Source organism: Dendropsophus ebraccatus, chromosome 4 (assembly GCF_027789765.1).
Source record: "Dendropsophus ebraccatus isolate aDenEbr1 chromosome 4, aDenEbr1.pat, whole genome shotgun sequence".
Taxonomy (NCBI): Eukaryota; Metazoa; Chordata; class Amphibia; order Anura; family Hylidae; genus Dendropsophus; species Dendropsophus ebraccatus.
Genome location: NC_091457.1, coordinates 64,865,319 through 64,892,232, shown reverse-complemented (window position 1 = coordinate 64,892,232; position 26,914 = coordinate 64,865,319). Strand labels below are relative to the sequence as shown.

The following is a 26,914-nucleotide window of genomic DNA, read 5'->3' as shown; positions in this document are numbered from 1 at the left end:
CTTTTAACAGCTGGTATTTGTCTTCCACTCCTTGCTCGAAGTCACCTAGTGACAACAAGCCTTTTTTGTTAGGTCTGCGCAGTAAGCCTTTCTTTAAAGTTGTTTCTGGCACAGCTGAAATATCCAGTTTACCCTCAATTAGCCTGAAATAAATAACATATAAAGGTTTTACTTTTGTATTGTTCATATGAATGAACCCTGTTCAGCCCTGATCATCTTCTTGCTTCTAAAAAAAAAAAAAGGGCTAGGAGCAGGACCTGTCAGTTTAGCCAATCACTGACCACAAAGGTGACAGGTCTTTGCCAGTGATTGGCTGAGTGGGAAGGCCTTGCTCAGAGCACTCATCTCAGAACCAGGTAGAAGACAGAAAATCGGTGGGACAGACAGAGTTAAACAGGAACATGGTTTTTTTTGTACTTAAAAAGCGCTGCCTATATTATATTGTTTGCACAACCCAATATAGATGTTAATTTAGGTTGTTGGAGCTGCGTGTCAGATTACTGTTACCTGTAATCAGTAAATTGGAGATAATCTGTGTAAAAATGTGGCTGATCGCGCTCCTGTGTGAGTGCAGCAACTAGAGTAATAGATTACTCTGCTAGATGGATGCCCTGTCTAGCCGGATGAAACAAACAGTTGTATTAGTATACACTAATGTCTCTCTATGTTTGCTGGCCCTCTTCCTATGTTATGTGATGGTATATATGCAAGTGGGACTGTTAAGCAGTCCAAAAACGTTCCTCTGCCCTGTTTGTATCCACGCAGTAATGGTCGGTGTTTAAAAATAATACGATATATGGGTATCACTCACCCAGCAGTGTGGTTTGTCTTAATGTTCTCCACATTGGGTGAAATCAGCTCCCGGATATCCGAGTAGTATTTGAGTCCTCGAAAATATAGTATAAGGGGGGGGGGGGGCGCGTTCCGGCCGGTAACGCTCCTCTCTCCCACTGCAGAACTTTGAATAGAGTCCTTCAGATTCCAACGTGATGTCACGTCTCCTAAGGAAGCCTGGAATGGTCAAACAACCTTCGACATGTTTCAAAGGATACGCCCCTCTTTGTCAAGAACTTCTTCTTGACAAAGAGGGGCGTATCCCTCGAAACATGTCGAAGGTTGTTTGACCATTCCAGGCTTCCTTAGGAGACGTGACGTCACGTTGGAATCTGAAGGACTCTATTCAAAGTTCTGCAGTGGGAGAGAGGAGCGTTACCGGCCGGAACGCGACCCCCCCCCCCTTATACTATATTTTCGAGGACTCAGACAGCCGAATACTACTCGGATATCCGGGAGCTGATTTCACCCAATGTGGAGAACATTAAGACAAACCACACTGCTGGGTGAGTGATACCCATATATCGTATTATTTTTAAACACCGACCATTACTGCGTGGATACAAACAGGGCAGAGGACTGCTTGACAGTCCACTTGCATATATACCATAACATAGGAAGAGGGCCAGCAAACATAGAGAGACATTAGTGTATACTAATACAACTGTTTGTTTCATCCGACTAGACAGGGTATCCATCTAGCAGAGTAATCTATTACTCTAGTTGCTGCACTCACACAGGAGCGCGATCAGCCACATTTTTAAACAGGAACATGCAGAATAAAGTTTGAGGAGTTGCATGATAAAGACAAGGCCTGCCTGTATGAAATGACAAAGAGGGAGCCTGTCAAATTAATACATAAACAGTCATTCATCTAAATGGCTGCCATGTAATTTTACATTTTTTACTGCAGTGTTTACTGCAGGGGACATGCCTGGCTGTAAGGGCCCTATTACACCAACAGACGTCTAATTATGTGACAGATTTTTTTCAGTCAAAGAGGAGAAATCCAGTCTTTCCTTTATGACCTGATCTCTGTTTATAGTCCCTTCCTGGCTTTGGCTGCAAAAATCTGTCTGATAATCTGTCAGATATCTGTTGGTGTAATAGGGCCCTAGGTTTCTTACTTTAATCATCTGTGCAGTTTCCCCAATACACCAAAACCCCTAATTAGCATAAAGATTAAGCACCTAATACCACAGAAACGGCACCAAGGATGAAAGGATGAAAGGCAGAAACACTTTCATCCTCAGAACCCTGTGCACAATATGAACATATTAGCCGCCCGATTAGTGAGAAAAAAAAAAGAAAAAAAGAAGAGAAATACAGCCAAAAAAGGTATTATTTATGCGCTTGAAGGTGAGCCCAGACAGTGGACGAGAGAGGGGTTTTCCTGTGGAGGGAGCTCCCCAAATAAAGTAGCACTGGAAAATAAAGTAGGAGAGAGGATGATTGAGAGGTGGTCAGCGGTTCATTTTATTAAAGTATCCTGAGCTGTGTCTTTCCTTGTGTTTAGGAGCTGTGGGGGGAGGAATTCTATTTTAAGGAGTACTCCGGGCAAAATTTATTTTTAATATGTTATTACAAAAGAAAAAAGTTATACAAATCCCTAATATACACTAATTATGGGAAATGCACATATGGTGCTACTTTCCCTCAACTTAGTAGATCAGGAAGGCTCACTTCCTGTAAAAAAAAGGTGACGTCACGTCTCAAGTGCGGGGTCCAGCAGGGGGCGCATGTATGCAGATGTATCAGTGCCTTCTCCCTCTCTGTGCTGACAACACTTTGCAGAGGCCCCTCCCCCCAACTAGCTCACCCCGCTGTCCGGTTCCAGCGTGGTCAGCGCTCCCCCAACTACCTCTGAGCCCACCCAGCCGCCCCATCCTGTGCAGGAGCGCTCACCCGCCGCTCGTTCCTGGCAGGGTGAACGCTCCTGCACCTCCCCATCCAGCCGCCCGTGCTCTGAGCCGCCCGGTCCCTTCGCAGGAGCGCTCACCCGCCGCCCGGTCGCGGTGCTGTGAGCGTTCCTGCACCTTCTCCATATGCATAAACCTGTCCCCTCTCAGATACCCACAGTGCAGGACTGGGCGCAGGACAGAGGCTGTCCTCGCTTTGCCTTAGAGCTCACCCGGACGCTCGGTCCTGCTCCTGCGCTGTGGGTATCTGAGAGGGGACAGGTTTATGCATATGGAGAAGGTGCAGGAATGCTCACAGCACCGCGACCGGGCGGCGGGTGAGCACTCCTGCAAGGGACCGGGCGACTCAGAGCAGGGGCAGCTGGATGGGGAGGTACAGGAGCGCTCCCCCCGCCGGGAGTGAATGGCGGGTGAGCGCTCCTGCAAGGGACCGGGCGGCTCAGAGCACGGGCAGCTGGATGGGGAAGTGCAGGAGTGCTCACCCTGCCAGGAATGAGTGGCGGGTGAGCGCTGCTGCACAGGATGGGGTGGCTGGGTGGGCTCAGAGGTAGTTGGGGGAGCGCTGACCACGCTGGAACCGGACGGCGGGGTGAGCTAGTTGAGGGGAGGGGCCTCCGCAAAGGGTCATCAGCACAGAGAGGGAGAAGGCAGAAGGCACGGATACATCTGTATACGTGCACCCCCTGCTGGACCAGGCACTTAAGACGTGACGTCACCTTTTTTTACAGAAAGTGAGCCTGCCTGATCTACTAAGTTAAGGGAAAAAAGCACCATATGTGCATTTCCCATAATTAGTGTATATTAGGGATTTGTATAACTTTTCTTTTTTAATAACATATTAAAAATAAATTTTGCTCGGAGTACCCCTTTAAATTCCAAATATATATATATATATATATATATATATATATATATTTAAATTTTATTTAGTTATTTATTTAGTTTATTATTTATTTATTTTTTTAGCGGGGGTAGAGTAATAGAACGGATTTGACGAGGGCAGCAATGGAATCCTTCTCAAGTAGGAATGGAGCTTTATGGATGTTTGCCTAGAAATAGATTAATACGGAAAAACTAAGTGTATGAATGGAAGATGGTGGAGGGGAAGGGGGGATAGAGGATAGATTGGGTCGTTTTTATGTATATGTTTGGTATAAAAATAAAAAAAAGAAGTGTCCCTTTAGGAAACAGAAATATAAAATCTGTATTACCTTGACATTGTGTAGGTGTTTTCAGATGAAGAAGGATCGTAAGTTTCACGTGAAATGTTGTAGTTATCTAAAGACAAAAAAACAAACAAAAACAAGAGAAAAAAAAGTTATATAAATTTTATTTACATTATAACATCTCTAAATCTCCTTGGGAGTTCAAAAGGGGCACAGACACAGTATTTGTGATGCAGATTTTTTTCTCACAAACTCTTATTGTAAAGAAGCCAGCCAGAATCAGTGAATGATGAATGTCTGGTATCTAAACATGTATTACAAGAAAATGCTAAGCCTCCCTGACCGGAAGCACCAGATACTTTAAAAAAAAAAAAAAAAAAAAGTTAGATCCTCTCTGCGCCCCCATACAGTAGCGGCCTCTTGTTTCTCCTCACTCTGTCAAGCCCAGTGACACACCTGTTGGTGCTCATTAGGAGCGGCTACACTTAAAAGTGCCAATAGGTGCACAGCTGAGGCGGCCTTGGCACTTGCCTGGGTTCGCGCAGGTGCTGGACTGGCCCTGTTCCCTGCTTATAACACGTAAGTGAGCAGGTGGACTGGCATCATAGCATCACTATATAGACAGACATGCAGAGAAGATACAGATCACATCAGAAGTTTCACTATTTATACTTTTTTTCTCAGCACTGTTAACTCAATGTGCTCAATAAAGGCATGAACTGTACAGCCGTCTGTGTTATTAGTTTAGTTAGGCCTTATTAACACGTTCAGTAATATTTTCTAGTCCATAAACATGCTAAAAATTACGGATTGAACATCCCCATTGCATCCGTATTTCCGTAAATAAGTTTTTACGACTGACTGCTTTATACAAGTTAATAAAGTTGAGTAGGTTAAAAAAAATAGCACCAGTTTGCCCAACCCCTAAAATAAGTCACATGATCGCTTGTCAGCCTGTGGTTGCTTAGAACCAGAACCTTGTGACCTATGAGTCATTAGTATTTTTTTACGGGAATACGGAAACATGGATGCCAAACATGTTGCAATCTGTAAACAATCCGTAAACAATTGATTTCAATGAGAGGATCCACAATTTTTTTTCAGCATTGATTTTCATCCGTTTCATCTACTGTGAATAGCCCAATAGACATCAATATGCACTCGGATACGGAAATACGGATCCGTAAATTATGGGACGTGTGAATAAGGCCTTAGATTGCTTTTATCTAGAATTGTGAGACCTCTTTTTAATTCCAAATAGCTCCCTTTTTTTTGCATTTGTAGCAGCTCCCCTCTGTAAAGACACAAATCAAGCAAATATCTCCCTTCTTCTTTATGAACATGAGTTTCAGACAATGAATAGTGATAAAATTAAGGGGTTCATACCTTTGTGCTTAGGCAGTCTTTCATCAACTTCTCTCTCAAATTCAGAAACTCTCATTTTTCTTTTTGTCCTGGATTTTCTAAATACATTGATGGGTCCTGTGTCTTGCAGATCGGGTAAACTTAGATTTAGGCTGCCCAGACTAGAAAGGAGGCACCACATTAACATATCTTACATTCGTTTTAATCATTAATTTTCAGGGAAATTTATAATATATTATTTTATATACGGTAGGTAGCTCAAAGTGATAATCCAAAAGGTATTAAAAAATATACTATGTACTTAGTGCATATCAAGTATTGGCTCATATATGTAAGGGTGTGAGCCATTCCTGGTCAGAGCACTGCAAAGCCTTAGGCATGCCTACATGACACATGCCAGTGAAGGCATGTACACACTGATTAAAAAGTAAAAGTGGCGAAATTCCATGCGGAGCTCACACGGCGGACAACGCTCGGAATCCCACCTGCCTCAGTGTGTCAATGCGATGCCTCGCATGCCTCCACTCTCCGCACAAAGATTTGACATGTGTGAACAGACCCTAATGCCCCTATTCCACGAGTCGTTTGGAGGAGCAAACGAGCGCTATTAGCGCTCGTTTGCTCCTCGTTGCCCGCTCGCTGCCGCCGCTATTCAACGCGGCGGCAGCGAGCGGGTGAGTGCGGGAGGGGCGGCGTGGAGCTGCTGGGGGGGCTGCCCGGGGGATCGCTGATCGTCCGGGCAGCCCATAGGATATAGCAGCATCTGCTGCCGACGGTCCTATTCAACGGAGCGACGGCAGCAGATCGCTGCTATATCAGTCGCTTGTTTTTCAACATGTTGAAAAACAAGCGACTGCAACGATCAGCCGACATGAACGATGTCGGCTGATCGTTGCACTCTATTCCACGGGACGAATATCGTTCGTAGCGGCCGTTATCGCCGAATACGAACGATATTGCTCCTCTAAACGACCCGTGGAATAGGGCCTTAAGAGATGACAGATGACATATGTTTTCTGGCAGCCAGTCTACCTCAATGTAAGCAGTTAAATGAATTTCCTGATGAGATTTTAGGGAATGAGATTTGAATGTGCATTACTTAAAGTGTAACTGTGGCCTCTTCCAAAAACATCAGTTGAACGCCCAGTTCACAAAACTGCTGTATTGATGCCATTTATTTAAGCATTCAATATGCTATGTACAGTATTATGGAAGAGCCACAGACACACCGTGTACTGTCAATGCAGGGTTCCTACAGCAGCACTCTGTTATCTGCATAGAAGCAGCATGCAAAGATATTTTTCGTCAGGTTCACAAGGATTAGAACAAAAAAATTTGAACAAAAAGAAAAAACTTTTGGAGGACATTAAATGAATACAGAAATGCAGAGGCATATTGGTCTTCATATAGCTGACAGCTTGTATGTCTACCACTAAATCAATGACACTATAGTTGTAGGATATTATTACTTACCTGCTGAACTTTGCAGTTGGAGTGTCCTTTTGTTTTTTATCATCATCAGCCACTGCTTTTGACCTCTGAGAAACTACTATTGAGACTTCATCCTCTAAAAATATAAAAAGGGAGATCAAACAAAAGATATTCTACATGTGAAAGCTTCCTCTACGATCTATCTAATCATCAAAGATTCTTAATTCAACCATACAACTCTGGATGAACCTGGAATAATAATGCTGGTAATGTAACAAAAATGATGTGGTGTGGAGGACATGTGATCAAGAATACATCCCAGATATAGTAAGCTGTTCTCTTTAGCCAAGTTTTAAAAGGATGATATCTTCCTAATATATGCGAGTATTGCGGCCTGCTACTCACCCCCTTCTGCTCCATGATCAATGCTGACTACATGAGGCAGTCTGTCATCTTCCCAACAGATCATACACAGCAATTGCTAAGGATGTGTTGTGGAAATCAAGACAATTCTGTACATTCTATTGTTAAAGATGGCCTCCATATCCTGGACAACGACTAAAGGAGAGAGTCTCTGCATGACTACGTAATCTATGAGCTATGTAATACAAACCACTATGCAAATAAGGAACCTGTCCAAGGCAAATAATAGCCTGGCATCTTATCTATATAACTCCCCTCTTCCCTTCTGTAACGCTTATAATAAACAAGTTCTACCTTGACATGGCGTCATAGTGGTTCTTCATACGCATATGCATATATATATATAAGAATACCTAATTTGGAGCAGATAGACAACAGTCTGGTACAGATTGAGTACCATCCACAACAATTTGGCACCCCGGTTGGGACCACCGGCGAAACAGACCTTGGTCAGCCGAAAATAACCACACCTTTCCAGACAGCGGCCGGGGAATGGGAAAGTGCGCCTCCATTGAGTACGGTAAGAAAATTCCGTAATCTTACCCAAAATATTCCTAGCCCGCTGTCTGTTTGGATGTAGTCTGTCGGCTGGCAGTTGGTCACTACAAAAGCCCGTGGTCAAGAATATGGTAAAACTCTTGTCTATCTGTGGTTGATGTGTACATGTCAGAGAGAGGTCGGAGTCAGGGCAGCGGAGAATTTGTCTGTGCAGAGTGGTCACCAGCAGACGACGGCCAGGATCTCTCACTGAGAACATCAAGGGTATGTGTCTGGTGACGAGGATGTGGCGGATGTAGGTCGGACCTCTTATTGAGAACATCAGGTGTATGTGTCTTGGTAACGAGGATGTGACACATTCAGGAGGCAAGCTATACCGGTAAAGTTTGTCCCCATCAAGGTGTGCAAGCAGTAAGGCTTGCTTCTGATGAGCTGTGGGCACTCTGTATAGACCGGACAGATGAAGGTGACTCAGAATTCTCTCTAACGTGGGAAATCGCATATCACTCGGACTGGGGGAGTACACAGCCTCCCAACTGGTGTCAGAGAAAGGGGAAGGGGGGGGGGACATGCTGCAAATTAGAAGAAACGATGAAAGTAAGATGTCTCCACACAGGTGGAAGCTGTTAAAAAAAAGAAAACTTGAAAAGAAAAGAGAAAATAGCTAACTGATGCAGAATTAGCAAGAGACTTGCATCAGAGTGGTGGAACAGAAAGTTTTCATAAGTATATTATATATGTGAATCAGACAATTCTAGCAGGTGGGGGGGCCACCACCCTAAAATGGCATAGATTACTGGACTTGTGGTGTCTGAAAGAATCCTAACTCCCATCATATTTGTTACAATTGTGTATCACATTCCATCGCCCCATTCCCCCCCAGAGGAAAAAAAGGGTGTCTCCAGAAAGTCCCCCCTATAGGGGCCGGCACAATATACCACCTATCACCACACCCCTATATTCTGTAATCAACCCTGATGGGATTTTTCGCGTCCCCCCAGCTCCACCCAGACACCGGTTGGGGCACAAATCAGCGCTTCTTCAAAGAGTCATTTCCTCTCCAATGTATGGCCTTGATGAGGTGCTCTATGCAGCTTGCTCATAAAGACACTACGCTGAGGAAAGCTGTGTGCAAGTAATATGTAACAAGCAGATTTCTGATTAGGAGTTCCTGTCAGTGCAGTGTGTAAGAAAGGACTTGAAGAACTTAAAGCGACTCTGTACCCACAATCTGCTTTTAATCCAAGATCTGTCCTGCGGTCCGTTTGGCAGGTGATGCAGTTATTATCCTAAAAAACAACTTTTATGTACACATTTTTGTATCCCATAAAAGAATTATTCTTTATAAACTTTTATATTTTCAATGTGTGTTCTATTTGGTTTTTAACAAAAGAAAGTTATTACCCTGTTATGACCAGCCACGTCCAATGCTTTGTATTATCTCTGAGACTAGCGGGGGATAAGATGTTATATTACTTTTCTTTTTGGTGATAATTTTGTGATGATTATTACAAACTATTATAATATACTAACCCCATAGGGGAAACAACTGACACAAAACCAAATTTATTGATCAGGAAACTTTTCAATATTAGTAACTGGGAAATTTATAGCGGAGTCTACCTAGAACTCCTTTATATTATGATGTTATTTTATTACTGTTTTCCAATGTTATTATATACCTATATATAGGTGTATAGCAGGGGTGTCAAACTCAAATACACAGTGGGCCAAAATTGAAAAATTGGACAAAGTCGCCAGCCAACCTTGATTATTGAATAATTATTGAAGCGTGAATGCCGCTGGCACTGTCAGAGTAGCGTGCGTTGTTCCTGGCACTGTCAGTGGTGTGCATCTCCCAGCCCTGTGCATGATAAATGACATGACATGATAAATTGCTATGACATGATTTAACCCCAACCCATATCCCCCCAAAATTGCCCCACATATTAGCCAGCCCTTCCAATAGTACCCAAATAGTAGCCAGCCCCCCAAGTTTCCCATATAGTAGCCAGCCCGCCCCAATAGTCTCATATAGTAGCCAGCCCCCCCAATAGTCTCATATAGTAACCAGCCCACCCCAATAGTCTCATATAGCAGCCAGCCCTTTCCCATAGTCTCATATTGTAGCCAGCCCTCCCCAATAGTCTTATATAGTAACCAGCCCACCCCAATAGTCTCATATAGTAGCCAGCCCTCCCCCATAGTCTCATATAGTAGCCAGCCCTCCCCAATAGGCTTTTTTATAGTAGCCAGTCCTTCCCCATAGTCTCTTATAAAGTAGCAAGCCCTCCCCAGTAGTCTCATATAGTAGCCAGACCTCCCCCATAGTCTCATATAGTAGCCAGCCCTCCCAGTAGTCTCATATAGTAGCTAGGCCTCCCCCATAGTCTCATTTAGTAACCAGCACCCCCCCCATAGTCTCTTATATAGTAACCATGGCGGGCCAGATGTAATTAAAACTCTGTATTGCCTGGCGGGCCAAAAATGATGGCACCACGGGCCAGATTTGGCCCGCGGGCCAGAGTTTGGCATTACTGGTGTATAGTTTTATACTTGGCTATGTTATTATATACCTATAGGCCAAGTTTAAAAAGGGGGGAGAGAAGGGAATTAAGCGGATAAGTTTAAACACTGCACAAACTTTGATTTTTGTGGCTAAAGATGTTTATTGAGATGTTTATTGTGTTTTTGTTACTTATTGTGTTTGAAATTTCAAATCTGAAAGATGAAAATGTAATTGAAAGCCCAAATATTAATGAAGTTTTAAGTTATCATTGTAGATAATCCCAGATTTTACAAAGATGGATGACACAAAACAGGATATACGGTGATTTACAATGCAGCATGACGTACCACTACTGCAACCACCCTGTCCGAGGTGTGAGGACAGTCACTGAGACATATAAGATGGTTGAAGGTAACTTTGCAGATGTCTATGTGAACTTCAGGTACCCTTTGAGATTTTGTTGGGTCCCTGGGCAGACCAATGAGTAACACTGTTCAAAGAAGGAGAGCTGCCTAAGAGAGCGTCTGACACAACATTCACGCAGACAAACTCTGAGGCCAAAAAGGGTGACGGATGATGAACAAAGCTGCCGATGCTGCAGTTTCTAGTCTTTTCCTGAGATAACTGTACACAGTGTACAGGTGGATGGAGAGATGTGGATCTGTCTGTTTTTAAGCCTTTTCCAGAGACGAGCAGCGAGAAGCTGAGACCAGTGGATGGAGAAGAGGTACATGGTAAAGATGGCATCCAGACAGTAAGACACTGTGTTTGCCAGCAGCCTTGTATCTCAATGTGAGTTATCTGACAAAATCAGCAGAAGGAAGCCATGTGTAATGTGGTGTAGTATCCTCACATTGGGTGGCCAAGGGGTCAACAAATATAGCAAAGAGGGTTGTGTAGGGCTGTTATATCTACACCTGTCATAACCTGCTGTAGGTAACACAATAAAGGTGCCTGTCTGCATAGTCTGTGACCATCTTGTTCCAGGGACTGTAAGTGGACTTCATCCACCTGCCATAGGTGGTCCATATAGGTATGTCCGTGTCTGTACTGATGTTGTCCTTACAGGTTAGATGAATGTCAACCACAGCTATGTGAGAGAACAAAGCCAAGAAGCAACATCAGAGGTGATACTAGTGGCCTCAAAGCAGAAAAAGTACTGAGGCCAGGAGTCTGAGCAACTTTATCAGTCAAAAGACTGACCGCTAACCGTGACAAAAAGGATCATGTGATATATGATTTTCATGAAAAGGCTTTGAAACCTTAGGTGATGTATAGTTTACACCTTGTTTTTATTTCTATGGTGGTTATTTTATGTATAATATGTGATGATCTCAGTGAAACAAGAGACAATACAGTAAGATCCAAATACATCAGTAATAATTGAATTGTTAATGTATGTTATTATTAAGTGTAATATAGTATATTATTATTTACAAGAAGTGATATGACCAGTCATTAGACTAGGGCTGGGCGGTATACCGTGAAAATACCGATACCGTCTCTGGCGTCGGTTAACCGACCTCAACTTTGCCAGGACGGTATCTGCGGTATTTCACAGTTTTGGGTGCTTTATGTGCAGAGACGCAGGGATGCCAGAGCCAGGCAGGACGTGGCTGCAGCGGAAGAGAGGAGTCTTATCCCAGGCCCCAGACAGGAGGGGGATCACTGAGCTCCGACACTACAGCCCAGGGATCTGGCTGATCTCTCTCAGGACCCCCCAAGAGGCAGACACTGAGCCCCGCAGCCTCGGGGTGTCCTGCACTCCCCTACCCGGGCAGCGCGCGCAGCACAGACCAGACTGCTTCTGCTGTGGTGACCGCTCTGCCCCTCCCCCTCCGGTCACTGCCGGGCCGTCCATTCAAACAGGGCAATTGCAGTGCAGAGCAGTGACCTGGAGCCAGAGCGGTTCCCAGGCTCCAGTCACTGTCACGCTGCCACAGATATCCCCCTCCGTGTAACAGCAGCAGCCTTCAGGAGGTAACCTACTACTGTCTGCTTCTGCCCCACACAGCCCTCCCCCGTAACTGGCCGGCTCTGGTCTCCAGGAGATAACACTCTGCAGCCGCAGCATTGTAGCTCATCCCGTTGTGTACTGGCCAGAGAAGAGACAGTGTCTGACTAGCGGCAGCTACTGCACGGAGGAGCCGCTTACTCCTCTCTGCTGCTCCAGATCTTATCACTGACAGGCAGAGGCTAAAGGAGAAAGTGTTTTCCCCATGTACACACAGGCTGTCTGTACCTGGAATAGCAGAGCTGTCACACAGGAGGAAGGGGACAGGTCCCTATACACACACAGGGGGAAGGAGGACAGGTCCCTATACACACAGGAGGAAGGGGGCAGGTCCCTATACACACACAGGGGGAAGGAGGACAGGTCCCTATACACACAGGAGGAAGGGGGACAGGTCCCTATACACACAGGAGGAAGGGGACAGGTCCCTATACACACAGGAGGAAGGGGACAGGTCCCTATACACACAGGGGAAAGGGGACAGGTCCCTATACACACAGGAGGAAGGGGGACAGGTCCCTATACACACAGGAGGAAGGGGGACAGGTCCCTATACACACAGGAGGAAGGGGGACAGGTCCCTATACACACAGGAGGAAGGGGGACAGGTCCCTATACACACAGGAGGAAGGGGGACAGGTCCCTATACACACAGGAGGAAGGGGGACAGGTCCCTATACACACAAGAGGAAGGGGGACAGGTCCCTATACACACAAGAGGAAGGGGGACAGGTCCCTATACACACAAGAGGAAGGGGGACAGGTCCCTATACACACAGGAGGAAGGGGGACAGGTCCCTATACACACAGGAGGAAGGGGGACAGGTCCCTATACACACAGGAGGAAGGGGGACAGGTCCCTATACACACAGGAGGAAGGGAGACAGGTCCCTATACACACAGGAGGAAGGGGGACAGGTCCCTATACACACAGGAGGAAGGGGGACAGGTCCCTATACACACAGGAGGAAGGGGGACAGGTCCCTATACACACAGGAGGAAGGGGACAGGTCCCTATACACACAGGAGGAAGGGGACAGGTCCCTATACACACAGGGGAAAGGGGACAGGTCCCTATACACACAGGAGGAAGGGGGACAGGTCCCTATACACACAGGAGGAAGGGGGACAGGTCCCTATACACACAGGAGGAAGGGGGACAGGTCCCTATACACACAGGAGGAAGGGGGACAGGTCCCTATACACACAGGAGGAAGGGGAACAGGTCCCTATACACACAGGAGGAAGGGGGACAGGTCCCTATACACACAGGAGGAAGGGGGACAGGTCCCTATACACACAGGAGGAAGGGGGACAGGTCCCTATACACACAGGAGGAAGGGGACAGGTCCCTATACACACAGGGGGAAGGGGACAGGTCCCTATACACACAGGAGGAAGGGGGACAGGTCCCTATACACACAGGAGGAAGGGGGACAGGTCCCTATACACACAGGGGGAAGGGGGACAGGTCCCTATACACACAGGAGGAAGGGGGACAGGTCCCTATACACACAGGGGGAAGGGGACAGGTCCCTATACACACAGGAGGAAGGGGACAGGTCCCTATACACACAGGAGGAAGGGGACAGGTCCCTATACACACAGGAGGAAGGGGACAGGTCCCTATACACACAGGAGGAAGGGGGACAGGTCCCTATACACACAGGAGGAAGGGGACAGGTCCCTATACACACAGGAGGAAGGGGGACAGGTCCCTATACACACAGGAGGAAGGGGGACAGGTCCCTATACACACAGGAGGAAGGGGGACAGGTCCCTATACACACACGAGGAAGGAGGACAGGTCCCTATATATATATATATATATATATATATATATACACACTATGTACACACAGGAGGAAGGGGGACCTGTCCCATCCTGTGTGTACATAGTGTATATATAGCAACCTGTCCCCCTTTCTCCTGTGTGTATATATAGCGACCTGTCCCCCTCTGTGTGTGTATATATAGCAGCCTGTCCCTCTTCCTCGTGTGTGTGTGTGTGTGTGATATATATATATATATATATATATATATATATATATATATATATATATATATATATATATATATATAGGGACCTGTCCCCTCCTGTGTGTATATACAGAGACCTGCCCCCCTCCTGTGTGTGTGTGTATATATAGAGATCTCTCCCCCTCCTGTGTGTATGTAGCTGTATAACTCTGCTGAGACCCCCTAATAAGGACAAATAATAATAATAATGATAATAGACTAAATTCACTGCCTTGAGTTGCTGCTCAATGAGTTCCATTTTTTTTTTTACCTTAAGTGGGTGTGGCTTGCAAAGGGGCGTGTCATATTTATCGTCCAATTATCGTTACCGCAACTACATGTGCGATAAACCGCGATATTGATTTAGGCCAATATCGCCCAGCCCTACATTAGACTGTGCAATCTGATTATAAAGATGTTTTCTAGGTACAAAATAAAGTAAAAAAAAGACTAAAAAGAAGTAAAAATTCTCAGAATCCCATACTAAAGATTGTGAATTCACAGATTGGTTATTATAAGTGAATCTAATGGTTACATAGTAGGTCACACAGTAGAGATTTTATTGCATTTATCTGTTGTGCTGTTTTTGGTTTATGTGTCAATCAACTTTTTGCTTTCGCCATTAGATAAGATTTGCTCACATCTTAACTTTTACTTTTTAGAAACTTTTTAAAGTTAGGCCTTATTCACACGTTCCGTAATTTACGGATCCGTATTTCCGTATCCGAGTTAGTGCACATTGAAGTCTATTGGGCTATTCACACGATCAGTAGCAGAAATGGATGAAAATCAATCCGTAAAAAAAAAAGGACATGTCCTAGTGCGGACCGGGTGCGGACCCATTTTTTTTTGCGGATCCTCTCATTGAAATCAATTGGTTACGGATTGTTTACGGATTGTAACATGTTGGCATCCTATTTCCGCAAAAAAATCCGGATGAAGTGCATTGAAAAGCAATGAGTAGTAAAAAATGGAATTACGGAAATACGGATGGAATACGGATGTCCAATCCGCAATTTCTCACGGGTTGTTTCAGGACCAGAAAAAAATACTGAACGTGTGCATAAGGCCTTAGTTGCTGTGACTTTCCAATACCCTCATGATGGCAAAGTGGAAACAAGTCCTTGTGATATTTGAGAGTCAAGATTTGTTATATGCAGTAGAGAACTTATTGTCTGATCACTCAAGAAGACAGGGATGTCCTACCTCTGAGGGCAATTCTTCGGTGGGACCTAGAGGAGATTTGCTACACCTGTATTCAGGATTAGGGACAGGAGTGATGAGACAATAAAGTTTGGTTATGTTGGTATCTGTCAGCTGATTGGACGGATATGCTGCCACTATGTAGATACAACTGGAGTAATGATGACAGAAGGTAAAGTGGAGCAGATGAGAAGAAGAATGGTGTAAAGCACGGGCGGCATCTGTTGAGGGTTATTGATTATGCTTTTCATAATTAAACTCTGTAATTTTACATCTTATTGGAAGATGGTTTTCATGAATCATAGTTATTAGTTTGGATAATAGCTTTGATTTGTTTTGCTGTAACTAAGCTGTATATTGATGTATACTCTACAGACTTAGACATTGTTTTTCTGTTAATAGGTATAAATATAGAAGATTGTGGGCAGTAAAAGACCCCCTGGTCCATCTAGTCTGCCCTATTAGTATTTATTTTCAGTCATTGTAGAGTTACCTATTTGCTTGTGTTTCTGACCTTTTCCCCCAACTAACCTCAGCTTATGTCCCCTTGTTCTTGTATTCAGTTTCTTATTATTAACACCCTCTTCCTCTTCTTACTGGTTATACCTCTAGCTATACAGACCAACATAGCTTTCCCTACTGCCTGGCATCACTGGTGACTTATTTTCAGGCTGTCAGAGATCACTGCCCCTAGACCCTTCTCTGCTAAAGTCTTTGCTAATGCAGAACTGTTGATATGATATTAGGGTTCCTCCTCACAGAGTGCATTATTTTACATTTGGAAACACTGAGCTATAGTGCCCCTGGCAATTTTGACCCACATGTTTATATTGATGCTTTAGGAGCACCAAGGGGGGTGCTCAATGACTTTAAGGCCAGGACCAGGTAAAATACTGATTTAAATCACTGATCCCTATTATAACTATAAACAAGAATGTAGAATGTACATATATAACAAACATCAGCAATTTATAAACTACACTCGAGAGGCATTTAAAGGTGTAGTAGAACAGCTAGGTCCCACCTGTATTATGGTCTTTCAGAACCGTCTGGCCCTAGACACTCCTGGTTTAGAAAAAAGGAGTTTGTACAATGATAGGAGACACTTGTTGCACATACAATGCTGATAATATGGGACCAGATGGCAGTATTACCAAGGCGCTAAAAAGGACTGACTGACATGTCAACAAAAAAAACAACAGAACTAAAAGGATATTCATGGATAGATGACCCTTAGAACACATACTTTAGTTGGATAAAACGGCTGACAGAAAGCTTTGGGATAGCCGTTGTGTGTGTTTTATTTTTACTTGTTTTTATAGCATGTTTCATCATACCATGTGCCAGGAGACTGTTTACTACAACAACCAAAGATCTCAGCCCGCAGATGATGGCACTGGAACCTGCAACTGCAACCTATGGAGACCTAAACTATAAGAAGACCTACACGCCTCTGAGACAAGCTACAGTATAAAGTGCCAGCAGAGGGGGCTGTGTCATCCCTTACTGCTGCCACAATATTAAATTAAATTATTATTTATACATCATTTTACATTAAAGTGACACTGTCATCCCTTTTTTGCATTCTGACTTCTCTACACAGGTATAAAGGGTAAATTTAGTTTTCATACCTTATTTTATATCATACCTCATAGTGCTTGCTCCAGTAAAAAGTGATCTTTTATCATCTGCGGATTGACACCCCTCTTTGAAGTCATTGGCGCATAGGCCCCACCCCCTCGGCGGCCATTGGTATGTGCCAACCTAGAGGGGGTGGAGCCTAGGCACTTAGGCCGGCCGGTTTCAATGACCGCCAAGGGGACGGGGCCTATGATGTAACTGAGGGGTGGGCTCTACGGTGCTGTGCTGTGTAGGTGTATGCGTGACACTTACCATTCTGAATAATTTTTTTTAACAAGGTCCTTGGAGTGATCTTATCTAAATCATCCATGATGGGGAAAGATCCCTTCTGTGCAGATTTTGTCTTAGTTTTGGAAGTGGATTCCACATTTCTTTTCAAAATTGAAGTTTCAGCTGTCTGAAATGAAAATAAAAATTGAAATGAAAAGGAGGGTCATCATTTGAAGTCAGTTACAAAATACCGAATAGTACTAAATAGTTAATATTCATATACCGATTTTCTAATAGAACGTCTCACTCTATCCTTCAATTTACTGCGCAAATTCATAGATGGGGAAGAGGAATTCTCATCTTGCTGAAAACGAGATGTAGATGGTCGCCGATACCCACTAAAAATATTTAAAGAAAAAGAGGAAAAATTAGGATATTGGTGGTTATCCAGTATTTAAAAAACACAGCACCACCCTTGTCCTCAGGTTGTGTGCGGTATTACAATTAAGCTCCTTTCACTTTAATGGAACAGAGCTGCAAAACCACTTCCAACCCGAGGACAAGAGTGCTGCTGTGTCTGGAAGAAAGCGGCCATGTTTATCAAGTCTGGACAACCCCTTTAAAGTGACACTGTCACCCCCTTTTTGCATTCTGACTTCTCTACACAGGTGTAAAGGGTAAATGTAGCAGTTTTCATACCTTATTTTATATCATACGTCATGGTGCTTGTTCAAGTAAAAAGTGATCTTTTATCAACTGCCGATTGTGCTAAGTGGGTGGGGCTTCACAGCATTAGCGTCACTTAGCCCCGCCCACAGTTCCACTGTTGGTCCCACCCCCTCAATGACGTCATATGCACATAGGCCCCACCTCCTCAACAACCATTGGAACAGGCTGGCGTAAAGGTCTAGGCCCCCGCCCCCAGGTCAGCCAATACCAATGGGTGCCTATGTGCTGTTGGCATCATGAAGGGACGGGGCCAACTGTAGCGTTGTGGGGGGGGGCTAAGTGGCGCTAATGCCGCAAAGCCCCGTCCACTTAGCACAATCTGCAGATGATAAAAGATCACTTTTTACTTGAACAAGCACCATAATATAAAATAAGGTATGAACCCTGCTAAATTTACCCATTACATCTATGAAGAGAAGTCATAATGCAAAAAGGGGGTGACAGTGACACTAAGTCAGAAATATGTCTTCTAGTACCACAAAACCACTATGGTCACTACCAACAAATATGCTAGTCAATGTAGTATAGTATAGTATGTAGTATAGGACTTTGCGTCATTCTCTAGATGCACACTTCATACACGTACATGGGCTTTCCAAGCTTCCAAATACCTATATGTACTGTATCTGAACAATAACTAGGTGATGCCACCATAGCTAAGAAGTACTTGGTTTTCATTTTCTTGTACAGCTCTGGGATGTGACTTTGTTTTGATGCTGCCATGGTTTACTGTGCCTGATATTGTCAGTGTGAAGCACTACTGATCCCATAATTTCTCTCCCCCTCACAGAAATTGCCTATATTGAAAGCTGCCTGCAAACCCAAATTGTGATGACTAGATGACTGAGTCGGAGTATCCTTATAACAGCAGGTCCAGTGGGGTGTCCTCAGTATACAGTGGTTAGTACCTGCTAATAGTCGTCGAAGGAAGGAAAAGTGCTGAACCAGTGAGAGGATCATAGGCAACTAAGTGTCAATGATGTGTGTGGGGAGGAAAGCCTAGCCTGTCTGGTCTGATCAAACAGAAAACTGAAAGTAGCACAAATTGCTAATAGAGGTATTACTAACTATGATATAAAAGGTATGAGAACACAAAGGGGAGGATTAATGAAAGGGTATAAATATACACCTGGTGTAAACTGCCCACAGCAGCCAATCACAGCTCAGTATTTATTCTACCAGAGCTGAAAGCTGATCTGTGATTGGTTGCTGTGGGCAGTTTACACCAGGTGTATATTTACAGCCTTTCATAAATCTCCCCCAAAGTGCATCACAGGTTGCAAAGGTGCAGACGGACAGAGTGCCCACACTTATCCCTGTCCGCTGCCAACAATGATTAAATTAGACAAGAGAGCTTTAGAACTGGACCATGGAGTAAAGCATGGGTCTCCAAACTGCGGCCCTTCAGCTGTTGTGATACTACAACTCCCATCATGCCTGGACAGCTAAAGCTTTGTATTTGGCTGTCCAGGCATGATGGGAAATGTAGTTTTGCAACAGCTGGAGGGCCGCAGTTTGGAGACCCCTGCATCATGTGGACAGCTGACTAAGGATGTGTTTACACAGACAGATTATTGAAGCCAAAGCCAGGAATGCATTTGAAAAGAGGAGAAATCTCAGTCTTTCCTTTATGATCTGTTGACTTGATTATAGTCTGTTCCTGGTTTTGGCTTCAATAATCTGTCAGATAAATTTGCCTGTGTAAACGCACCAAGTACACCCCTTCATAGGAACGGTATTCACGAGTGGTTTGAGGTACATAAAAATGCAAAGTTTTCACCTGCAGTTACAGGTCACTACAACTACACAGTGAATGGAGCCAACTGCTTCCAGCCCCATTCACTAACACTAACCCCATTCACTAGTGCAGTGTGTGGACGCTGATCAGTGACTGATGATCTATTCTGGTGATGGCTCATCAGTCTATTTTGCCCAGAAAACCCGCTTTGAAGGGAATCTCTCAGTTGCAATTTATGTTCCAACCTGCTGGCACTGTTAGCTGTTAGGTCAATGAGACACATAGTACTTTTCACATATCTCTGGTGCAAAGAGTCAAAAAGGCTTTTTGCTCCTGAATTCCTGCAAGTTAGAGTCCCTCTACGCTCCTCCCTTCCATCCCTATCCCTGCATGGGGCTCAGCTTTTAGCTGTCAATTAAGCAGGGACAGGGATGGAAGCAGTATGTTATTACTTCTACACTATGTACACTATTCCATTCTTTCTTTTTAGCAGTATACCAAACCAACACTGACCAAAAGGCAACTCTTCTGACTACTGTGAGATGACTGCGGCCCAGTCCTTAGCAGAGACGCAGATGACACAAACATGAAGTGAAGTGAATATGGCATTTACCTCTTTGGTGATTGTTGCCACACTGCTGTCCGTACAGGCTCTGTTGCCAGTATTCCCTTCAGCAAAGAGCGTGTGGTAAGGTTATCTTCTGAGGAGTCTTCCATTTTCCTAGAAAGTTTTTTCTTTTAACTAAAACTGGAAAAAAAAAAACATTTATAAAAAATTTTTTATAAAAATCTGTATATGGAAAAAAAACGTCAGCACTGAAACACAGTGATTAAAACTTTTGATGTCTGCATAACACGTCGATTTTTTTATGTAAAAGACAGTATGCTTTGAGGCTTAAAAGGGCGTTGTCCAGCGAAAATCTTTTTCTTTCGATTCAACTGGTGTCAGAAAGTTATATAGACATGTAATTTATTTCTATTAAAATATCTCAAGTCTTCCCGTACTTATTACCTGCTGTGTGTCCTGCAGGAAGTGGTGTTTTTTGTTTTCAGTCTGACACAGAGCTCTCTGCTGACATCTCTGTCTGTGACAGGAACTGTCCAGAGTAGCAGCAAATCCCCATAGAAAACCTCCACTGCTCTGGACAGTTCCTGTCTTGGACAGAGATGTCAGCAGAGAACACTGTGTCAGACTGAAAACAAAACACCACTTCCTGCAAGACATACAGCAGCTGATAAGTAGAAGACTTGACATTTTTAAATAGGCGTAAATTACGAATATCTTACTTTCTGAAAACAGCTGATTTAAAAGAAAAAGATTTTCATCAGATAACCCCTTTAAATAACATTTTTAGGCCAGCCTGATCCCTATTAAAGTGATATTGTCACCTCCTTTCCATATAAGGAGTTCGCAACACAATTCCTAAACTTATATTCTGGACATTTCATATCTTATAAAGGATTTCTTGGTGGTCTCTCCCCTCAAAAATGTTATTGTTAATGTTATTGTTGCTGGACAGTAGGGGCGAGGCTTAACAGCAGTGAAACCGCATATCTCCACCCATCAACATCTAAGCCCCACCCCCTCTGCAGCCATTGGGATGGGCTGACCTAGAGTCCTGAGTCCTAAGCCCCGCCCCCGCTAGGTCATCGCATAGCAATGGCTGCGGAGGGGCCTAGATGGCGACAATGTCCCTACGGCACTGTCCACCAACAATAACATGCATTTTTGAGGGGAGAGGCCACCAAAAAATCCTTTATATGGTAACATGAAATGTCCAGAATGTAAGCATAAAAATGGTGCTGAGAACTCCTTAAGAGTATGTTCACACTAAGCAAAAGTGGCAGAACTTCACGCAGAGCCCCCTTCACAGACTCCTGCCTGCCTCAGTGTGTCAATAAAATGCTTCGTGTGCACTGCCACTCTCCGCTCAATGCATCGCACTGACACAATAAGGCAGACGGGATTCCGAGATGAGTCAGCGGCGGGGGCACTGCGCAGAATTGCACCACTTTTGCTCAGTGTGAACTTACCCTTCTATGGAAAGGAGGTGGCAATGTCAATTTAAGAACTGAAACATGTTTGCTTGACCAGATGGACTCTGTAAAGCTGGGTGCTCCCATTCCCTTTATCAGTGTGACACTGACAGCATAGTCTGAGGAGCAGTACTGCACAGAGTACCATATAACCTTACAGTCTGAGGAGCGGTACTGCACAGAGGACCATATAACCTTACAGTATGAGGAGTGGTACTGCACAGAGGAGCATATACCCTCATGGTGTGAGGAGGGGTACTGCATAGAGGACCATATAACCTTACAGTCTGAGGAGCGGTACTGCACAGAGGAGCATATAACCTTACAGTATGAGGAGCGGTACTGCACAGAGGAGCATATAACCTTACAGTCTGAGGAGCGGTACTGCATAGACAACCATATACCCTCACAGTCTGAGGAGCGGTACTGCACAGAGGACCATATAACCTTACAGTATGAGGAGCGGTACTGCACAGAGGAGCATATAACCTTACAGTCTGAGGAGCGGTACTGCAAAGACGACCATATACCCTCATGGTGTGAGGAGGGGTACTGCACAGAGTACCATATAACCTTACAGTCTGAGGAGCGGTACTGCATAGACGACCATATACCCTCACAGTCTGAGGAGCGGTACTGCACAGAGTACCATATAACCTTACAGTCTGAGGAGCGGTACTGCACAGAGTACCATATAACCTTACAGTCTGAGGAGCGGTACTGCATAGACGACCATATACCCTCACAGTCTGAGGAGCGGTACTGCACAGAGGAGCATATAACCTTACAGTATGAGGAGTGGTACTGCACAGAGGACCATATAACCTTACAGTCTGAGGAGCGATACTGCACAGAGTACCATATAACCTTACAGTCTGAGGAGCGGTACTGCACAGAGGACCATATAACCTTACAGTCTGAGGAGCGGTACTGCACAGAGGAGCATATAACCTTACAGTATGAGGAGTGGTACTGCACAGAGGACCATATAACCTTACAGTCTGAGGAGCGGTACTGCACAGAGTACCATATAACCTTACAGTATGAGGAGGGGTACTGCACAGAGTACCATATAACCTTACAGTATGAGGAGGGGTACTGCACAGAGGAGCATATAACCTTACAGTATGAGGAGCGGTACTGCACAGAGGAGCATATAACCTTACAGTATGAGGAGCGGTACTGCACAGAGTACCATATAACCTTACAGTCTGAGGAGCGGTACTGCAAAGACGACCATATACCCTCATGGTGTGAGGAGGGGTACTGCACAGAGTACCATATAACCTTACAGTATGAGGAGGGGTACTGCACAGAGTACCATATAACCTTACAGTATGAGGAGCGGTACTGCACAGAGGAGCATATAACCTTACAGTATGAGGAGCGGTACTGCACAGAGTACCATATAACCTTACAGTATGAGGAGCGGTACTGCACAGAGTACCATATAACCTTACAGTCTGAGGAGCGGTACTGCACAGAGGAGCATATAACCTTACAGTCTGAAGAGCGGTACTGCACAGAGGAGCATATAACCTTACAGTCTGAGGAGGGGTACTGCACAGAGGACCATATAACCTTACAGTATGAGGAGGGGTACTGCACAGAGGACCATATACCCTCATGGTGTGAGGAGGGGTACTGCAGCGAGGACCCTACCTGCACAGTCTAGGCGTGAAACATTTTCATTATGTACTTCCTTAGAGATACGTTGTTATTAATAGGTGTTCCCTAACCTGTGGTTCTGCAGCCGTTGCAAGACTACAACTCCCACCTGCATGAACCAAGCATTATGGGAGTTGTAGTTTCGCACCAGCTTGTGACGCCTGCACCTTACTATAACTACACCTATGAAGTGACAGCTAATGACAACACACCTTGCGGCGCAGGCTGCCCGGCATACACGTACCCGTCCCACACCGGCTGAACTGCAAGCAACACAAACAGTCCCGCTCTGCACCCTCCGTATTCACGCGATATCTCCAGCAGGAAACACGGCCATTGCATTGTGGGAAACGTAGTCATCTCCGCCAAGGCCTCTGCGCGTTCCGGAAGTGAGAGGTTTCATGGGATATGTAGTTTCCGCCGTCCGCTTTCCGTGTCCAGCATCTCTCATGTTTGCGAGTTACTGTTAGTTGCAGTGATGCCTGGCTTCACCTGCTGCGTCCCAGGATGCTATAGCAATTCTCATCGGGATAAAGGGCTGCACTTTTACACCTTCCCGAAAGACCCCGAGCTGAGACACTTGTGGCTGAAGAACGTGTCGCGGGCTGGAGTCACCGGTTGCTTCAATACTTTTCAGCCTACGAACGGGCACCGAGTATGTAGCCTGCACTTCCACGGGGGGCGCAAGTCTTACAGCATCAAGGTGCCCACCATATTCCCCCTCAGGGGAGTAAACGAGAGGAAAACCCGCAGGGGCAATGCCGGGGACAGGAGCAAGAAGAGGCACCAGCAGCCCAGCTACTCCACCGGCTCCACCACTGTGCTGGTGGCTGCGCTGCCTGGTCAGGAGCAGGAGATGCTGGAGCTGACAGCAGGGGGCGCTGAGATGATGCTGCTGGGGGCCACCCCTGGCATGGGGGCAGAGGCAGACATGGCAGCTATGGAGGCTTCAGCTGCTGCTGTCATGGGCAGATCCCTGGCAGCAGCCTCCGCAGAGGCACTGAGCGCAGAACCCAACCCAATGAACCTCACCGTCAAGCTGGACCCCGGAGCCGGACTGGGCCCCCACTTCAATCCAGCCACGTCCCATCAGCAGCTCCAGGTGGTGGTGGTGGGAGAAGAAACCTACCCTATCCCTGAGTATTTCCCGCCCCCGCAGTACGCAGACCACTCTTACTCCATGTCTTCCGGAACCACCACAGAAGAACTGCTGAGGAAGCTCAACGAGCAGCGGGATATCATCGCCCTCATGGAGGTCAAAATGAAAGAGATGAAGTCCAGCATTAGACACTTGAGACTCACAGAGGTTAAACTCCGAGAGGAGATCCGTCAGAAAGACAAAGTTTTGTCTATGAACGCTGCCAAGAAAAAACTGGAGGGCAACTAAGGTGACCAAGTGGCCCCTGGTTTTCTTAAAGGGCCACTATACCTAAAACTTCCCTAACTGCCATGATCATGTGGCGATTTAAAATCCACAGAATGGAACCATAAGATGTCTGAATGTAACCTGTCTACTGGACATTACCGCCATTACTGTCTCCAGGCTCTTGTAGATGGTTCTTTTCAGTAGAAGCAGAAAATGCTGCCATGGTACCAATGTTAAGTCCATTGTATTTAGTTGTTACATTTTAACTTTTGCATGTGTGTTGTATTATGTAAGCCGGAAGACGCTTCGCGGAAATTTAGGTTCAGTTTTCCTTAGATGTTGATTTCAGTGACTGTAGAGAGAGGGTTCAAGATGTTTGAACGTCCGCTGAGACACCTTGTGATGCACTTATACTCAAAAAAAAAAGGAAAGACATTCAATATTGTTTTGCAAAGTTGTGTGGTTTTTGTTTTTCTCTTTTAAGACCGAAAAAAAAAAAATTGCCAATTGTTGACCTCAAAGTGGTTCTTTAGGAGATCTCTGAACAGGCTGATTTGTAACCTGCACAAAAGCAGAAAAAAGGTCAACATCCATAGATTGCTCATGTCTAGTGTCATTGTTGCCATATCTCCAAATGGTTTGTACTGTGAAAAAGGGCGAGTGACATATACAGTGTATTGTGGTATAGAGAAAGCGTGGCAAAATTGGTCTGATAATCAATGTCTTTTTTTTTTTTTTTTTTTTTTTTTTTTTTTAATAAAACTTTATTTTGACAGAAGAATTTGAGTGCAGGGTGTAAGAGCAGAAGGTTTCTGTTGGTTATGCTTTTCTGGCTGTCTGGTTATGCTTGGTCACTGCTAGAGATGAGCGAACCGGGTTCGAGTCCATCCGAACCCGAACGTTCGGTATTTGATTAGCTGGGGCTGCTGAACTTGGATAAAGCTCTAAGGTTGTCTGGAAAACATGGATACAGCCAATGACTATATCCATGTTTTCCACATAGCCTTAGGGCTTTATCCAACTTCAGCAGCCACCGCTAATCAAATGCCGAAAGTTCGGGTTCGGATCGACTCGAGCATGCTCAAGGTTCGCTCATCTCTAGTCACTGCACTTTAAACAAACTAGTATAAGTGAGTATAAGAAACTTGGTAATGTATCTTCTTAAAGGGAATCTGTCACTAGGTTTATGGTGCCTTAAATGAGGGCAGCATAAGCTAGTGACAGAAATGCTGAACAGAACGGTGTATTACTTACATCATTCTGTTCAGCCATTCTCCCGCTTATAGACCCAGTATGGATAGGCAGCTGCTAATCAGAGGCCGGAGAAGGAGCTGGTGCTCATGAATATTGATGATTACTGAGCGCACGCACATAACAGAGAGGACTAGTGTGCAGTGCTCAGAGTCCTCACTATTTAGAAGGATATCTTTAAGGGTCCATTTACACAGAAAGATTATCTGATAGATTATCTGACAAAGAATTGAAGCCAAAACCAGGAATGGATTTGAAAAGAGGAGAAATCTCAGGCTTTCCTTTATGACCTGATCTCTGTTTATGGTCTGTTTCTGGCTTTGGCTTCAAATCTTTGGCAGATAATTTTTCTGTGTAAATGGACCCTAAATCAGCCACACAGGACAATGTAAGTGATACATCATTCTATTCAGCTTCTCTGTCACTACAGTTCAAACAGTAAAATGTTGGCCAACCCTGCAAGTTTTCATCAGGACCAACCAACTCTAATGTGTATGGGGGCCTCCTTACTCTCCCCGACAGGTGATGTTGGGGGATAGAATGGTCAGCCATGTTGGATTTCATCTTATTCATCTTGTTCATTTTATTTTCTGGGACATAAACTGCTACCAGAGCTGTCTGACAGAAGTTCAGCTCCTTACTCTTTGCTGAGCAGAATTTTAATGTGTATGGGGTGAATGGTAAAGATACCAGTCACCCAAACTAACAGTCCACAGCTATTAAAGGTATATGACCACCTTTAGATAAAAATGCATCCTTTCTACGCCACAGGACCTGAGTCACATGACCCGCAGGTCCTCAAAGTCAAAGTGTAGAGAAAAATTGGCTTGACTGCAGAGAGGAAGATAGGGAAAACCATCTACTGTAGAGGACAGCAGCACAGGGGGGCATCC

General features: G+C 44.8%; 2 protein-coding genes across 4 annotated transcripts in view; one reads left to right on the top strand and one right to left on the bottom strand.

Moving 5' to 3' along the window:
* Positions 1-24,244, bottom strand: part of CENPT (centromere protein T) — a 48,169-nt gene extending 23,925 nt beyond the window's left edge. Inside the window, exons 1-8 of one of the 3 annotated variants that reach the window (XM_069965953.1) lie at positions 23,649-24,244; positions 20,313-20,447; positions 17,516-17,630; positions 17,275-17,419; positions 6,758-6,851; positions 5,306-5,445; positions 3,965-4,031; positions 1-143 (exon numbers count right to left, since the gene is read on the bottom strand). In XM_069965953.1, the coding sequence (XP_069822054.1) occupies positions 1-143; positions 3,965-4,031; positions 5,306-5,445; positions 6,758-6,851; positions 17,275-17,419; positions 17,516-17,630; positions 20,313-20,416 (808 nt within the window). In that variant the 5' untranslated portion in view covers positions 20,417-20,447; positions 23,649-24,244. Of the gene's footprint in view, positions 144-3,964; positions 4,032-5,305; positions 5,446-6,757; positions 6,852-17,274; positions 17,420-17,515; positions 17,631-20,312; positions 20,448-23,398; positions 23,488-23,616 lie in introns of those variants that run through there. The other 2 variants (XM_069965951.1, XM_069965952.1) reach the window with 2 other exon arrangements.
* Positions 23,713-25,500, top strand: THAP11 (THAP domain containing 11). Its single transcript, XM_069965956.1, has one exon. The coding sequence runs from the start codon at positions 23,883-23,885 to the stop codon at positions 24,789-24,791; it is 909 nt and encodes a 302-aa protein (XP_069822057.1). The 5' UTR covers positions 23,713-23,882; the 3' UTR covers positions 24,792-25,500.
* Positions 25,501-26,914: the final 1,414 nt, after the last annotated feature.

Bases quoted from the DNA above. Each gene is read 5' to 3' on its own strand.
- THAP11 (XM_069965956.1), top strand. From the start codon at position 23,883: ATGCCTGGCTTCACCTGCTGCGTCCCAGGATGCTATAGCAATTCTCAT.